General features: G+C 37.3%; 1 protein-coding gene across 6 annotated transcripts in view; it reads left to right on the top strand.

Moving 5' to 3' along the window:
- Window positions 1-18,043, top strand: part of LOC106886591 (chromosome unknown open reading frame, human C8orf34) — a 231,210-nt gene that overhangs the window by 47,719 nt on the left and 165,448 nt on the right. For 5 of the 6 annotated variants that reach the window (XR_001411693.1, XM_014939663.1, XM_014939659.1 and 2 more), the window contains 2 exons: window positions 1,342-1,470; window positions 15,666-15,694. Coding sequence is in view for 5 of the 6 variants with exons in the window: in XM_014939663.1 (XP_014795149.1) it covers window positions 1,342-1,470; window positions 15,666-15,694 (158 nt within the window). In the remaining variant the exon portion in view is untranslated. The remainder of the gene's footprint in view (window positions 1-1,341; window positions 1,471-15,665; window positions 15,695-18,043) is intronic. The other variant, XM_014939661.1, reaches the window with a different exon arrangement.

Raw genomic sequence — 18,043 nt, forward strand, 5'->3', positions numbered from 1 at the left:
TGATCCGAAGTGGAGCAGTTCCTATATTCACACAGTGGGCAGTCAGCAATAAGGCCAATTTAAATAGTAACAGTTATTTGACACGTTTTCTAATAGCTACCAGAACTCAAAGTCAGACCGTAATTTCCTCATGTAAAAAATTTCCTTTGTAAAAGAACTCTGAAATTCCAAATGATCATAAGGTACCACTTTTTTTTGCGTGATCTGTAGGAGTCTACAACTTTCCTTCTTAGCATGTCATGGAAATGAAGTTTGTAAGCATAAATTAGTTGACAACTGTCAAAATAGTAAATAAATATTTCAAAGCTGGCCAGGATATATAGGACATTGTAGGCTTTGGTTTTGAATTTATTTTTAGGTGCAAGTAGTTAGCAACCATTGATAAATGCAACTGGACCTTTCTGTTGGGAAGACATCATCATCTTCACACCAGTTCTCAGCACGATAATGCTGTGTTTGGAGTGAACCCAACAATTGCATTTGGTGGTGAAGGCAACAGATTGCTTAGTTCAGAATTCCAGTTCTAGAGGCAGCATCATTTTTGTTTCCATTTCTACAAATTGTTCACAATGTTCACATTGATCAATGCAGCTCTGTTCATTGTGGGTCCTACGTCTCAGAAACTCCTTCTCTTCTTCCCTGACATTGTAGGTGAAGTTAGCTTAGCCACGGAGAAACTGTTACCTTAAAATTAAATCAAAGGGTTTGGTAATAGATAACGAGTAGGGGACTGTACACTTAGGACTGTGCTTCCCAAAGATTGAGTTTCTTAAAGTATTGGAATAAAGGTACAACATAAACAATAGGGACATATTTTGTTTCACTGTTTTTATGAACTGTTATGTACGCTGTATGATATTTTTTTTTAAAAATGTATATACATGTTGTTATAAAAGCTTTATCTAAAATATTTCTTTTTCCTTTTTGATAAAATGACTAGCAAAGACTAAAGTACTTATTTCCATTTTTTCCATTTTTCCTGGCCCTTAGGACACACAATTCTGTTTTGATGTAAATGAAGTACCTTCACACGCGATATTTTTATTACCTTTTTCTGTTATTGCATTATTTTTATTATTTCTAATTGTTAATATTAATAATTCCTGTCTACCAATTAACTCTGTCACAAGAATCATCCCAACTCTGCATTTGTTCATAGATGTTTTCATTTTTACTTCACATTGACCAAAGAAAATATTTCCAGCTGTTAAAATAGGAGGATAGTTAAGCAATTTCCACTCAAGGTACTTGAGCTTGTAAACTCATTGTGCAGCTTTTTTTCTGCTATATGAGTCTGAACTACCAACTCTAAACTTCATCTATATATCTGTGTATATTTAGTGCCAAGGTCAATAGAGCATCCTAAATGGGATTGGAGGACAAAACCGGAGAACCATGATTTTGATGAACTAAATCATATTCTTCAAGAGAGCAAAAAACTTGGAAAAGCCCTTGAGAATCTGTCTCGCAGTAAGTTGATTGATTTTAGTTTTTTAATGTGACCATGCAGCCTGAATTGTAATTTCAAAGTATATATCAAGAAGGTGGTCTTCTATTCAATGAAGACTAAGTTCACTGACATCAGCAGTTACATCCCTGTTGATGAGGTTTACAGGATGTCTGAGATAATTTACCAGCTCTCCTCTGAAGAGGAGACTGAAACTGCTTTCACTGCACCTCCTTCTTTGTTATATTAGTTTTCTGCCAGTTTAGGGAGCTAAATTAGCTCATCAAGAGATCAACACCAGGGGCTGGTTTAAGGAAAATGTTAGGAACATGCAGCAGTGAGACTGCTCCTTTGGGTGGCAGAGGTAAGATTGGATTAACCTCTGTGAAACCTTAACCTCATGATGGAGATCAGACCTGTCACCGAAAAGCAATAGATATTTTGTATCCTTGACCCCAGTTAATTCCTTCCAGTTTTCCAAAGCAATTCTAATAAATATTTTAAAGCATATCAAATAAATACTCAAAAACATGGTTGCCTATTCCTTCATAGCAAATCCCAAGTATTATCCTTTAAAAGATAGAGTCAAACAGGAACAGCGTTTAAAAACAGCATGCTTATGTAAGTAGTGGTTCTGAGAATTACTGGATATGATAAGGAATATCTTTTTTTTTCTTTTTCTTTCCTATAGAAGGGAATTCTGAAGTACACTGGTGGGAGCAAACTGCTGACAATTATCAAAGTATGAGAAGTGCTGTCTGCCATGGTGCATGAAAACTATGTATGGTGTGATCTGGGAGACATTTAAATGAGTAATATTTTCTTTCTCCTCTCATTAAATTTTATCCATGGCACTTCTTCTTTCAGTGGAGAAATTGCAGATGGTGAGGTCAGAAACAGAGCTGAATGAAGAATGGAATATCTGTTTTGTGGATAATTTTGAGATTCAGCATTTTTCCACATTGTGTCAAATACCCCAAATTAGTTTGTGCAAATTGCCTCTCTCCCAAATGTTTTAGGCTGTTCACAACAATTATATTCTGAGCAATTTGCATATTTATATTAATGATTGTAGTATAGATACAGGCCTCTTTTCAGTCTGTTTGTCTCGAAGGAGCTAAATCACCTCCAGTCAGGGTCTCTGATTTGCAGCCCCACCATTGCCTGACCACCTTAATGTGATGAGCGTGAGTGTCATTTTCAGGCCTTTATCCTTTAGAGGTTGTAACCAACCTTAACACAGATAGAGAAACATTAATATTTTTTTTCAACTTCAGAAAGGGTTATATATTTATTCACTGTCTGGACATATGAACCAATCAGATATGAGAGTTCAATAATAAAGGAGTAAATCCACTCTTCAGTCCGACATCATTGTCTTTCATCGTGAATATTGTGTAGGTTCCACTGAGCTCTGGCTTTCTTATACCTAAAATACAGTTTGTAGTGTTCTATACCTCTCTTTGCCACAGAGTTTTCTAACTGGAGTGCAAAACACTGCAGTTCTTCTGGGTCCTACACTTGGACTGGAGGTGAATGTACCTGGCCAGCGTTGTTGGAGTCAGGTTTTCATATAGCTATTTCACAAATGAAACATTCTTCACTATTTCTTGCTAGTACTTGATGTTTTGAGATGATTTATCAAGCTAATATGGATTTTTAATTCTATCCCCAAGACTTGCTTTAAATCACTTGCAACCTGATATGAAGTTCACTTTTATGAATGTGCTCTTTATTTCTTCATCCAGATCATTAACGGAAATATTGTCAGACCTCTTCATGATTCCATTTCAGATCTGACAACCAGCCTTTGAAAGCTACTCAGTAAGTGCGTTTTTTCCCACCAGATGTTTATCTGCCTAGCAGTGATTTCACCTAGAATGTAATTCTCTAATTTGTTTACTGGAGTATCATCTAGGACAGTAAACAAAGGCATCTTATAGCTGAAGTATTTTACATCTACTTCCTCCTCGTGTCCACAAGTCAGGTTTCCCAGTTGAGACATCAGTTAGACTGATTTGATGTGATTCATTCTTGATAAATTTATGTTGGCTAGTTCTTATCACCTTTCCTATCCATTAGATGTTGATAAAATTGTTTATTTAACAATTTTGTCAAATATTCTTGCTGCTGTTACATTTAGTCTTGCAGGTTAGCAGTTCCCCATGTCTTCCCTTTTTCATTTCCAAAGGAAGATACGGTATTTGCCCTTTTCTGTCCTCTCCATTCCTGAAAGACAGTTGCTAATGGATTAGAGGGTTCTTCAGCCAGTTAGTTAAGTGCTATAGAGTGAATTGCACAAGATTCTGCCAACTTGAATATATCTAAGTCATCAGAATATCTTTCAACTTTCCGTCATCTGGCTTGCAGTTTTTCCTCTTAAAATCACTAGCATTAGAGCATCTGGCCACAATTATTTTTTTTTGTGAAGACTGAAGCAGTGAGAGTGTGGAACACTGGGATTTCTTTCTATGATCTGTTATTTGCTTTCCTTCTCTTCGATGTCATAGTTCTGTATTTTACTTTGTCCTCCTTTCCTAGTGTATTTATAGTATCTTTTCTTGTGGCTTTTTTTGTTCTTTGATAGTTGTTACTCATTTTGCACTTTAGCCTTTTTGGTTGTATCATTTAAACACTTGCATCAGATTAATTCTGAGCTCTATGTCCTTGTTTCCAGTTTTTGTACTCCTCATCTTCAGATCACTTCAGGAAATAGATCTGTTCTGTGCTGTGATTTCTTATGTGTTAGGATGATATAAAAATTCAAAGTGAAAAATTTGGAAAAATAAGAAAAGGTATAATTTTGAAAATAAATATGTCTTTATTGTTCTCCCAAAAGGAGAATACAGATGGCATATAGAAAATATCTTACAAGGTTTCAGCGAATAGACACATCTAGAACTTTAAAAGTGTAAAACACGTGAAACTCGTTCTGTGCTGTACCCAAACAAGTGTCCCATGTGAATTTTGCAAACGCTGTGACAAGGTCCTGTAGCTGCCCTCTCCAGTCTTAATGCTTGTTTTGGGCAGGATAGTCAGTGCTTTTGATTCTACAGGCATATCCATAAAGCCTAGGACTCTAATAATGCTCCATTGGATACTAATCTTGTTTCGAAGTGATAGGGGACAGGTGCCTTGCTCAACAAGTATGCAAATGATCACAGTGCACTATCGATGGTTTTTTACAGCACCCTCTTGTTTCATTCTTCAGTATTTTAACAGGGAAGAGCATCACATACAACCAGGTGTTTGAAGTTAAATGAATCTTCCATCAAGTCCTGGAATTTATTTCCATTTTTAACGATAAGCTTTGGATCTTGTAGTGAGTTTCCAGGACTTCATTGCTTGCTATACAGTTGACATGGGCTCTGAATTACACTCTAGTTTCTATTGCTTCATTCACTATGCAGCCTAGATGCCTTCTTTGAGAGAAACCTTCACTTCACACAACATTAGAACCACCTGAAAGCTTTGGTAGGTGAGACTCAGGCACTTGGATGTCTGGTCTCTCCTACGTTCAGTCCTCCTAGTGATTAAAAGTGAAGTTCCTTCTATTTGGAGCCTCCATCCTGAGCCCCAACAGGACAAGGTGGGGGTAATTCTGTGCTGCAGTAGATCTGAGAAACCGAAAGTGACTTCACACTCAATGTTAAAAGTGTCTCATGAGTTTTGAGAACCTGGAGAAGAGTGTTGCCATAATGATGGTCTAAGTACTTTGGAGTATAGTGGTTTAAGTGTACCATTTTCCAGAGGCCTACTCATGTGGAAAACCTGGGTGTTGTTTAAGTCTCCAATCAGCTGTGTGTCATTGAAGTGGATTTTGAAATATCGAGTCAACTATTTAGGGGAGACTTTGATTTACGAAGCAACATACAGGAATATACTGCATTTCCCTTGTGTATGTTTTGTTTGCTTCGATTGCAAGGTCTCTCATCTTTATCGCTGTCATCCTTCTCCCTCAGCTGATCATACGTAGGGAAAGTTCCATACTGTTCCAAATGTATGCTCTTGTATTTCCCCTTCTGGCCTGCTTGCCTTTTAAAGAGAGTTAAAATCTCCTATATAGCTAAAGATCTTGCTTGTGAATATAGCTAAGGATCTTGCTTGTGAATATATCTGTCTTCACCACCCACCTTCTAAGGATAGAAATATAGATAACAAGAGATGGAAAACAGTGAATTATGAGTGTTTTGAGTGGGAAAAATGAGGACTAAATCGACCAGAGCTTGTTGCAAAGGAGATATGAAGTCTGCCCGCTTTGTGAACAACTTTACATATTTATATGAACAGTTAAGGATTAGAGTGCATATTGAAATTGTGTGTGTATAGGATGTTTCAATTTACACGTGGTAACAGCATTTGATGACACTTAAGGTGTTCTACTGTGAGACAGGTACTTTTTCATAAATACACGTAGCCTTTCAACAGAGATAACCAATGTTTTGGTAGTAATGATTGAACCCTCATTAAGACCAGGTACATACTCAAATCAGTGGGGAAGAAAGAAATTTATCACACTTTGAATTCAATAGATATTCTAAGGTCAAATAATGATAGTAAGTTAACATTAACCAAAGCTATGTGGAAACTCATCCAAGTCAGTTAATTGGAGGGAATCCCAGAAATAACGGTATCTAGCTATAACCAATAGGAAAAAAAAGTACTCTTTTGTTTCTTAATTTGAAGGGCAGTAATCAATCAATAAATAATTAGTAAATAAGAAAGCCATCTGCAATCTAGTAGGAAATTTGGCCCGAAACCAATAAAGAATCATAGAATCACAGAATGGTTGAAAACCAATAAAGAATCATAGAACCACAGAATGGTTGAGGTTGCAAGGGTCCTCTGGAGGTCATCTGGTCCAAATCTCCTGCTCAAGAAGGGCCACCTAGAGCTAATTGTCCAGGACCATATCCATGGTCTTAAATCTCCAAGAATGAAAGATCTCCGAGTTCCTCCACAGTATCTCAAACAGCTACTTCTCGTAATGTTAGAATCAGTTGATATTGTTCATGCATAACTTTAGAAAGAAGCATGGTCTTACCCCTTTAAGAAAAAGATAAAGCAGTGAAATGTAAAAGCGTGTGTTCTGTTTATCTTTTACAGGCAAGAAGATAAGCAACAAGAGTAAATCTCTCATAACAATAAGGGTAGAACTAGTTCAAAAAAAGATCAGAATATGTTAACAAGCCACTAAAATCACGTCCTCGGTTTTGTGGATGAACCCGCGAGTATGTGGGATGTGAGAAGTTGAATAAATACATCATGAACTTCTTCAATGCATTTAGCAGTCTCTGAGACACACGAGTATGGGGTTTCATTTATAAGCATCTACACTGTAGGAAACTATTAATGATTTACATTCTGGTTATGGAAGATGCACTTGAATGGAATGTATTTATCAGAGACTCTGAATTTTCCCATTGAAACTAGGCATTTCTGATGCTGATGATATAATTGCATCAATCAACTCATGAGGGGCATTGTTTTAAGACATAATACTCTAGTAATTTTTTTTTGTCGTACACAGTTGTTGGTCTGAAATGGACCTTAGTCTGTAAAAATGACTTCTCCATGATCGGTTGAGGATCTATCTAGCCCAAAATGTGTTCTTCTAATTGAACCACAAAACTAGTCATCACTATTCTGTAGAGGATTTTTCCTTTCTTCTGTTCAGGCTGAACTTTAAAATCGTGTTATTCTTGTGTGAGATCAATGTTTGTGATTTATTTTGAGATCGACATTTTTAGATAAGCTCAATCAAACCTTTAAGGAAGATAAAATTATCTCGGTACTGCAGCTGGTATCCGATACTGCCTTTGCTCATAAAATCCATTTGCTTTTAGTGTGATGTATGAGTAATAATACAAAATAATGGTATATTCTGAGATTGAAACAGGAAGAAAGTGAACATAATTATTGCTATTCAATTATAAAGTGGGGCTTATATGGCCGGGAGATCACTGTTGCTTCAGTTATGGATATCTTTTTCCTACAGATGTTAAATTTTTAATTACCTTTCTGGAGGTATTTGCCATTCTGATCTAGCTGACTCTGAGTTCCAGGGCTAAAGTCTCTTTTTGATTTACAGCGTCCTTTTCTGGAGCAGTTTTGGAATTGCTAAAGGTTTTCTGAATGCTATTGCAGAACTGGGGTTTGTGTGACTCTCATCTCAGATATGGTACCTCCTAGTTCTTATCAAAAAAGGGTAGTTATTCAGGAGGCTGTAGAAGGGTGAGCTATGACTCTGTCCTTGGCTAGCGCCCACCTTAACCGACCAACTGCAGGGTACACCTTTCCCTAAAATCAAGAGTTCTGAAAGATTCTGCAGTGTTGATTATTCTTTTCTGAGCTGACTTTGGCCTGAGTTTCTGGGACGTAATATTTGGTGGGTTCTTTGCATGTTCTTTCTCTCTGTTTGCCTAATTCATTACTCACCAAACCTAATCCTGGATTCTCCATTGAAGTAACTCAGAAATTTGGATATAGAAGTGCTGCAAGTCTAAAGCACAGATTCTTTTGCTGGGGATTGATTATTTTTATTTTTTTTTCAAAGCCACCATGGGGAAGAGAGATTAAATTCCTGTTTCCTAGATAGTGACTCTACTGATGTATAGTGTGCTGATATGTTAATGTGCGGTGCCTTGTAGATAATATTGTTTCCCTTATTCTTACATGGCTAGATGTTGGGAGGAATATTATCCTAATTCAAGATGTATACCACGACAGAAACGTGATACGTATTTATGTAATAATATAAGGACATATGCCCATCCTTGGCAAGACCTCTGAGGTTTCCTTTCAACATGCCTTCAGAGAAAATCTCTGAGTTACTACTGGAGGAAATATGTCTAATTTTGAAAGTTGTAAAATGACTCAATGTAAGTAAAGGAAATAATGTAAGAATGTTTGTTATGGCAGTCAATGACAAATCTATTATAAATTTCCTATATAGAAATGCCTGAGCCAGTTTAGCTCTTGTGTACATATTTTCAGGGGAAAATATTTTCTAGGCTTTGTTTGGTAAAACCAGAGCAACCATTTTATGCCCTTTATAATCCAAGGATGGTGAGAAATAACTAATTTCAATTTACCTTGTGTTTGATACATGGTACAAGCAGGCACAGGGTCTAGAATTTACTACACTTCTGGCTGGGGTATGGCATGAGGTTTTGCCATGGGAAATGCAAGTACATCTGAGATGGCCTATCCCACCAGTGAGAGAACATGTGCTTTCCCTGGTTTGCGATGGATAGCAGAATGCACTGGGACAATTCACTGCCAGGCAGGTGATAACATGATCCAGTATTCCTGTCCTCATGCTCAAAGCTGCAGTATTAATAATGGTAGAATAATAACGCTGTTTCCTTCCTGGAGTTTGTTACAGAACATATGATGCACTATGAGGTTGAAAGTCACAGAATCACAGAATCACAGAATCTTCTAGGTTGGAAGGGACCTTAAAGATCATCTTGTCCAACCGTCAACCTAACTGACAAAAATAGACACCCACACAACAAACAAGGATCATCACTAAACCATACCTCCCAGCACTACATCAACCCGTCTTTTGAACACCTCCAGGGATGGGGCCTCAACCACCTCCCTGGGCAGCCCATTCCAATCCCTGATAACCCTTTCAGTGAAAAAATTTTTCCTAATATCCAGCCTGAACCTCCCCTGGCGCAACTTGAGGCCATTTCCTCTCGTCCTGTCGCCTGTGACTTGAGAGAAGAGACCGACCCCCACCTCTCTACAACCTCCTTTCAGGTAGTTGTAGAGAGCAATAAGGTCTCCCCTCAGCCTCCTCTTCTCCAGGCTGAAGTCCAGCCATACACAACTCCCCTGGCCTAGACAGATCCTGAAAATTAATTTTTTCAAGTTCATCAGAGTTGCATTGTGCTTGTCTTAGTGCGTCTAAATTCTGCATGTCAAAACCTGTCCGTCAAATCCAGAAGACTTTGTTTGGCAAATAGGAAAAGTGGCTATTGGGAGCTCTGTGGCCATCTTCTGGATGTTTAGGAAAGTGCATTAGCTGTTTGCTCCCACTGAGCTGAATAATGGTTTTCTGGAGTGTGTTAAAGTAGTAGCATTTTTATTTTCTTATGACAACGTACACACTAGATTTGTCAGAGGTGCATTGTGCATTTAGAAGAATAAATTCAACTAATTTTCATTTTGTATTATCTCTACTTAAGGACAACAAATAAAAGCAAAAAGTGGTAGATATCTCTGAAGCTTCATTCTTATGAGAACACCTGTTCTATAATTTCAGGTGTATATAGTGTATGAAAATATTGCAAGTTTTTAAGCTTATTGGGAATAATGCAGCAGACAGGGGTTTTATTACGTGCCCTTTCAAAACCACCGGAACTCGTACAGTACCTGCTATTTTGAAAATTAATTTTGTGCTGTTGAGAGCATCAAAATCTAAAAAATCACTCTTCATAGAGGAATAATAGCAGTGAGTGGAGAGGCATAGGTACTCGATCAATTGCATTTGTTGCAGGAGAGTGTCAACAAATAAAACTGCTAAAAACTGCTTATGAAAGAGCTGGGCATTTTTTAGACTCACAGAACTCATGTTCACTTTTCTTTTGAAAGTAAGTTAATTTTCTGATAAGCTAGAAATTAAGCAGAATGACCTAAGCAGGAAGTCTTATCTTTACTGTGGAAGATACTCATTCTAGATTCAAAAGAGACTTTACTTTAGAGAGTTTAAACATGGTGCAGGTAAATTTTAGGAGGTGGCTTTTTCATCAAATAAGACACTATAATGATGTAGTGGTCATCGTCTTTATTTCTCCATTCTTACCATTGTACTACTGCAGATTGCCAAAGGGATAGAAGATTGGGAACAGAAATTTAAGATAACCATGTAAAGAATCATAGAATGGTTTGGTTTAGAAGGGACCTTAAAGATCATGGAGTTCCAACCCCTCTGCCCTGGGCAGGGACACCTCCCACCAGACCAGGTTGCTCCAAGCCCCATCCAGCCTGGCCTTGAACCCCTCCCGGGATGGGGCAGCCACAGCTTCTCTGGGCAACCTCTTCCAGTGTCTCACCACCCTCAGAGGAAAGAATTTCTTCCTGGTATCTAATCTAAATCTCCCCTCTCTCAGTTTAAAACCCTTCCCCCTTGTCCTATGGCTCCAGTCCCTGATCCAGAGTCCCTCCCCATCTCTCCTGGAGACCCTTTAGGGACTGGAAGGGGCTCTAAGGTCTCCCCAGAGCCTTCTCCAGGCTGAACAACCCCAGTCTCTCAACTTGTCCTCATAGCAGAGGTGCTCCAGCCCTCTGATCAAAACCAGAATGGTTTTGTATATGTATAGGCAATTTAATAATCCATGATAATTGTAAAAAAAGGCATGAATAATTGTAAAACAAGGCATGACAAACAAATGGTTTAGTGTTTTAGATATAAAAAAGTCATAAGGTACATGGCTATTACAATGAGATATGGTTTGGGGCAGTCTGCTTAATGGAGGCGTGATAATAGCAATTGAAGTATAATAAGTATTAGTAAGTTGTGTTGTTATTCCGTTGTCTAATAGTCATGTTTCATTTAATCCTAGTGTGCAGATCTTTCTTAAAATCAGAGAGTATCTTATTCTCCCAGTTCTCTTCAAAAATGGAGCTATTGACAGGATGAAAGTATTCCAGTTGAGAGAGACTGTGCTAGCACGAACGGCCTTGCTCCAGATTTGTTGCTGATCAGAGATGGCAGCGGAGCATTTCTGAAGGACCGGGGAAGCGCGTTCAGACCAATTACTTTATTGTCCCAGCAGCCTTGTAGCACAGAGGGTCATTGCACTCGAAAGCAGAAACAAGTGCCCTGAATCTGTCTGTGTAATTCACCAGAAGAGCTGAGTGGGCTGGGTACTTGTGCTTCCTGATCAAAATTCAGCGTCCTGAATTACTCTCAAAAGGGAATTTTTTTAAAGGCGTAAAATTGGTAGTTAGGCACCTAATTCCCATTTTAAAACTTGTCTGTGAGACTTAGCTGATGGTGGCAAGCAAACCTCTCGCCCAGTTAGTCAAAACACTGCACTTTCTCATTGCAAGGAGTAAGAAAGGTAGGACTATTGTAGAGTTGTCAGTCACAGTATGATCTAAAACTATAGTTGGCTGTGAGATAACAGCTGCTGTGAGAGAAGGGGCAAAGCCATACTCCTTTATTTCTGGAGGGTTTGCCTTTGACATCAGAAGACCTTTCCCAACAAAGGGAGGAGAACTTTTCATAGAACCATAGAATCGTCTAGGTTGGAAGAGACCTTTGGGATCATCAAGTCCAACCATCCACCCTACTCTACAAAGTTCTCCCCTACACCATATCTCCCAACACCACGTCTAAACAGCTCCTAAACACATCCAAGGATGGTGACTCAACCACCTTCCTGGGCAGCCTATTCCAATGCCCGACCACTCTTTCTGTGAAAAATTCTTTCCTAATGTTCAGTCTAAACCTACCCAGTCCCCTTCTTATCCACCGCTCGGTGACTTGAGACAGAGCAATGATGAAGCAGCCCTAAAACTTCCATGCTATACATTCATCGTCCTGCAGAGTCACACTTTAAATGCTTTAAGCTGAAGGGCGTCAGAAAGGTGTTGTTCCTGGTAATTTATATTCTAACAAAGCCATTGGTTTGTCCAACAAACCAGGTGTGTAATTTTTTTCGGTATTTGAGTTTTTTGGAGATTAGGATTAAGTTGTGGTGAAAAAAAGGCTACAGTCTGAGGAAGTGACTAAACTGTTGGGTAAAATGTTTTTAGTGTATGGACATTTTGGCTACACTTACAGATATTTTGCTGAAACCTGAAACAGTTGTTTCCATTTAAACTAGTGTCACGGACTGGGCTGTCCCTTTGTCTCTAGTAGTCTGTGATTCTTACAATGACATTTTCCTATTTAGAATATATATATATATAAATATATATATAATTAGAATGTATTTTTCCCTCTTTTACATTGTACGACAGCCCCAGAGAAACAAAATGAAAATAAGTATACAAGGTACGGAGAGCACAACCAATTATTTGTTGTCATATATACAAGTAAGTGAAAAGAGGGTTTTCTTTTTGATAAGTGGCGATCTCTGGATATTAGGAATTACATGAACTGGAGACAGCAACCATTGGTACCATTACTTTGTAGAAATTCAGGTTTTTTTAATTGTCCACGTATTACTTGAAAATAAAGTAACTGACAATGACATATTTGACTACCAAAAAGTCAGAAGTATGCTAAGGCTTAAGTGAATAACAGAAATCCTAAATACTCCTCTCTGATAATTATAACTATCTCTACTTGTTTTCTTAGGATTCTGGATTAAGATGTTCTGGTTTTTTTTTTTAATGTTATGGTAATATATGCAATGGGTTTAATTTTCCTGGTAACTGCTTTGTCCAAACTGAAGTCCATAATATTCCACCTGAGATCTGCATCCAAAAGATCACCTCACTGTTGTGATTTTCTGTTTGCTGCACACAGAGTGCAAGTCCCCCCTCATCTTAACTTCAGCCGGGATATTTTGTCAGTTTGGCAACTGCAAAAGAAAATAGGTAAGAGTGGGCACACACTAAATGTGCAGTAGGGTCTTGGAAGAAAATGAGAAGCCTTTTTACACCCACCTCTTAATGGGTTGATTTATCCTGGTAATGGAGTTGTATTATCAGTAACTAATGGAGTTTTACTAACGTTAATGGAGCTGAAACCATAACAGAAAGGTCTGTATAACTGATGGTATGGTAAATCCCACCTCCAGAGGAATCGTTATGCCAAACAAGCTCCTTGCAAAGGATTCCTGGGAAGAAATGTATTCTTTTCTCTTGATACCACATCAGAGAAGGAGAGAGAAATAAAGAGTTTGTGGGTTTAATTTTGTGATTATGAAGATAAAAGTTTTCTAACTTTTAAAATTTTGTTTTGTCAAGATGTCCTCAGAAACTGCTGTCTCTCTACATCCTTATCTAAGAAGTACAGTTAGTTTTGATGTCTTGCTACCATTGACAATTTAGTAATGAAGAGATTTAAGGCATTCTGGTCAATTTGGTTACTCAGTTTACCCTTCTATAAATTTAGATTCTGGGGAACTGATAGGACTTATTTAAAAAAGCATTTTACTGAAAGCCCTCCTTTAGATTATGGATGTTTACCCATTTTATGTGCTTATATGTAACTTAATCAGAATAGTTAGGAGCTTTTTGTGTGAGGCATATAGTTTTGCATACACTTTTTCCTATCTGGTACTTCCAGTACTCATCTTTGATTAACTACTCAGACAGTTGAATAGTAAAAGCATTTGGCACTTTTTGGAATGGAGTCTTGGAAATGGCAGAGTTACCTTTTGTAGGTTCTTTTGCTGTACCTGAAATTAAATATTTATAATAACTTAATCAACACAGGGAAAAATTGTTCTTGCGTCCGCTCCCAGGTTTCAAAGACCCATTCACAGAGCACCTGTGAAAGCAGAAGAAAAGGGGACCAACCTTCAGTCTGAGGAAATAAACCTGTATCAAACCAAAATGAACCGTCTTAACATTATGGGAAATTGCTGAGAAAAGGTAGTTTGTCTGTTTGTGCAAAATACATCCCATGTGATGGGAGAGCTGGTTAATGGAAATCATGTTTTCAAAGTTGAGATGAAGAGAAGCTTGAATTATGTTTTTGTTACCTCCAAGAGTGCAGTTATCTTTTCTCTGGTAAATGGCCACTGAGGACTGAAGAAATTCATAACACGTTAAAATCCTGTTGAATGACTCAGGTTGGTTTTACCTACTGATTATACTGTATGGACATATGTGTAATGTCTGGGCTAAATAAAAGTCTGAAGTTATTAAAATGGGTTAATTGCTGTGAGGAATAGAAGGAGTAAGCAAAATAAATGATTTTTCAATACAGTCTACTTTATAACTATTGAATGACTGAAACTGTGCTGTTAACTCCTGGCATATTTCTTATGTGTTGATCAGGTCTTAAAGTTATAGTTGTAGTTTTCCTAGCACTTCACTATTTTTAAACCAAAAATTGATACAAGGAAGTAATCCAAACTGAGAATTAGCTGTATAGAATCAATGATTAAAAGTACAGTAAAAAACCCAAGCAATTTATGTAGTTATGGTATACCAAATAGTAAGAAATAAAATTATCATGGAAATAAGCTTGTAATTCTGCAATCTTTAGTCTGATTTTTAGAAAGAACAACTCTCCACTCAGCTGATATTTTGCAATATCGTCTCTTACATTCTTTGGAAGAAGTTGTCTTGATAACATGACATGAATTAGAAAACAACTTTCAAGTGTGTGCTCTCCCTGTACATGTGTACTTCACTTTATTTCCACCGCCACAAGATGCTTTTCTTTTGTTTTGGAATTCTAATTTGAGTTCTAACTTGGAAATGTTTCTTATGACACCTCATAGGAACCTGGGAGATGCTTTGCTTTCAATACATCAGAATTTTCAACATGATAGCATTGAATGTATGGTTGCTTGATCTCTCCATGTGATATGACTGAAGCATGTTGATGTGTTTAAAATTCTGAAACAAGCTGTGCCTATTTAATGTGCTACAGGACAGTCAGAATTAAAAGATTTAGCTGCCATGATGGAAGCAAGCACAGGAAAACCTCAGGCAGACATCAGCAGAAGGGACAAGAGCAAATAAACAAGTTCTTGTTCAGAGGATTTACAAAAGCCATTTTGCATTCTAGTGTGAACTTTTACTTGGAGGTTTTTCTCTCTTTGAATTCCATCTGTTTTCATCTAATTGTCTCTACACTAAACCATGGAGAAAGAGAGAGGAGTCATGTCCACGTTGCCCTGTGATTGCGGCATGATGTTACGCATGCTGGTCGGGGTGAGATTTGCATAATAACGAGTCCATATGTAAATATTATGTTGCTAGTTTAATTTTAGAAAGCAGGTAGAAGTGTACTAAAGCTCGTTGCCACTTTACTGGCACATCTGCTGTTTGCATTTCCATAGTTTTTTGAAAACTCATTTTGATAATACTGCAGCTGAGGAAAATTAAGAGTATATTGTTTCCAGGCAATTTCACTAATGGAATGAAGTACGGTACATTTTGTGATACAGCAGTGTGTGCAGAGAACAGTATGTAAACTTTTCAGATTAAACCTTATTTTTCCTTACTGTAGTAAAAGACGTTTATAGAAAGAATGTTTCTAAATGTTATTTTTTTTAATCTGTTTTGTTTTCAGGCATTGCTATTTCTGATGAACTTGATAAGGTAAGATTTACTGTAATGAACGGTAAAAAAAGACAGATGATTGTGATAATTTTAGGCAATGAGAGCTGCATCTCCCTGTCCTGGCATACACTCCTCAGCTCTGTTGGAGGAAATTTGGGTATGAAAAGCTATATGGGTAAGTATAGTATACGTTGGTTCAGAGGAAGTTTGGGTATGAAAAGCTATATGGGTAAGTATAGTATACGTTGGTACGTTAAGAGCTTGATCCAGGATGGGCTGTCAACTATGGAAAAAAAATCTCACTGAGGTAAGAGACTCTAAGTGAGGCCATGGAAAAGCTTTTGATCTTGGTACCATCTTTGCTTAACATACTTTGGGTTACTTTGTGTACTTTGGAAACATTTAGCTTTAAATACCTTTCATTCATGAAATCATGAATTTTGCATTCTAAGATATGATTTGTGAGAATATTTAGGAATACTTTTTTCTCCCTAGATTTGATCAGGAGTGCACAGGAGCATAAGGATCAGTCTTTACTTCCTTGCTGAATGGAATAAACAATGATCTCTTCTGTTTTGGCTTCTTTTGATGTATTACGCAGTTAACATGAATTTTAGTTTTAGTTATCATGAACTCTATGCTGAAAGAGTAATCGAGCTAATTTTTCAAAGTTCCACAGGAAACAGAACACCTTTTTCTTCCCTAATTTCACCAGTGAACAGCAGTATGCTGCTAGTGCCAAGAATCTTGAGTTGTGTTCTTGGTGTCAAAAATCATTACTATCAGGGAAATAGGATCAAAAGGTGTATAAGACACAGGAATAATAGCTAATATAGGAGACAATTTTTAAATATCTTTCTTTTCTCCTGGTAGAATAAGGGCATGAACTTTTCTGACACAAGTGTGTGTAAAATGTCTCCACTGGGTTTTTCAGGAAAGACCAATTAGATAAGTTTGTTCACTGACTGATCACATACAGTCATGTGCATATGGGGCTGCCATTTCAAAATGATGGCCTCTACTTATCATTTTTCCCTTGATCTTGCTTTATCTTGTAGTTCATATTAAGAGTATAAGTGTCTAAGTCTTCCTTCCTCCTATTTCCTTAACTGAGAGGTGATGAGAAATGCAATTAGAATGCCCTTCCATTAAAAACCTTACCTTTAAGAATACTTATGAAGAACTGTTCTTCACTTGGTTTTGTTTGTTGAAAAACACTATGAAATGCTGTTTGTGGGAAGAAAGAGACATTTTGGGCTAGAGCCTGTTATCATGTACTTTTTACATATATTTTTTAGGAGATACTTCTATGTTATTTTTTTTAAATGGTGATAGATTAGTGTTCAAAAACATTCAAGTTTTTCAAATGTAATTGAGATGAGGAACATCATTGGTGTATTTCCTCAGGATCCAGTCTAAGAGAATTTTCTTTAAATTACTGTATACTTCATTGTTTATGATTTGAAATTGGAAGGTGGTGGTTTTTTTTTAAATAAAACTTGACATTATATTATATACATTCAATAGCATTTATTACCTGACAACTTTATAATACTGCATCTGTTTTCACATCTGTTTCTGATGAGGACAGCTAAATTGAAGGTTCTTGAAACTGAAAGTTATTTGGAAAACAAATTTTAAAAAAACAATACAGGTCTTAACATGCTTCCTTCGTGCTGCAACACTCAACAGGCTGTCAGGACAGATTTACAGAAGTGCAATTTTGTTGTCTTCATGGGCTTTATTTCTTGTTTTGCCCCTTCAGGATTTTTAAAGGACATAAAGGCTAGTTCTGTGTTAAGAAATTAAGCGTAGCCAGGACCATTCTGTGGCATCCTGCCTCTGAGGAATGATCCCTTCCATGAGCTAATATCTGAAATGTTCCTGTGACTTGTTTCTAAGTGTATTATTTGGCTTGGGCCAAAAGCAACCAAAGGCTACATGACAATGGTTTAACATTAGACAGAATTTGGTTCCATTTCACCTGAGCATGTTCCCAGGCAATGTTTATTTTTCAGGTATAAATGTAGTCAAGTTCATTGTAGTTCCTTTCCCAGAAATACATGCTGATATTAGAGCTTCCTTATCTAGGCTGTGGCGAATCATTTTCCAAACCATCTGTGCTCTGGATTAATTACTTAACCCTTCAGGTAGATGTCATGGATCTAGAACAGCATGCCCAAAGGTGGCGTTGGATTCTGTTATAATATTGCTCTTACGTAGAAGTCACAAGACACTTAAAACACAATAGTAAATTCTTCTATATGCTCTTCCTTGCTTTATTTTCCTGACAATCAGGAACTGTCTTGGGGATTAGGACAGAGCCCATAACCCTGCTGTTTTATCTGTTGTTTAGATTATGAATTCAGAGAAGACAGAGAAAGCATG

The sequence above is a fragment of the Calidris pugnax genome, unplaced genomic scaffold (assembly GCF_001431845.1).
Source record: "Calidris pugnax isolate Ruff unplaced genomic scaffold, ASM143184v1 scaffold5, whole genome shotgun sequence".
Lineage (NCBI taxonomy): Eukaryota > Metazoa > Chordata > Aves > Charadriiformes > Scolopacidae > Calidris > Calidris pugnax.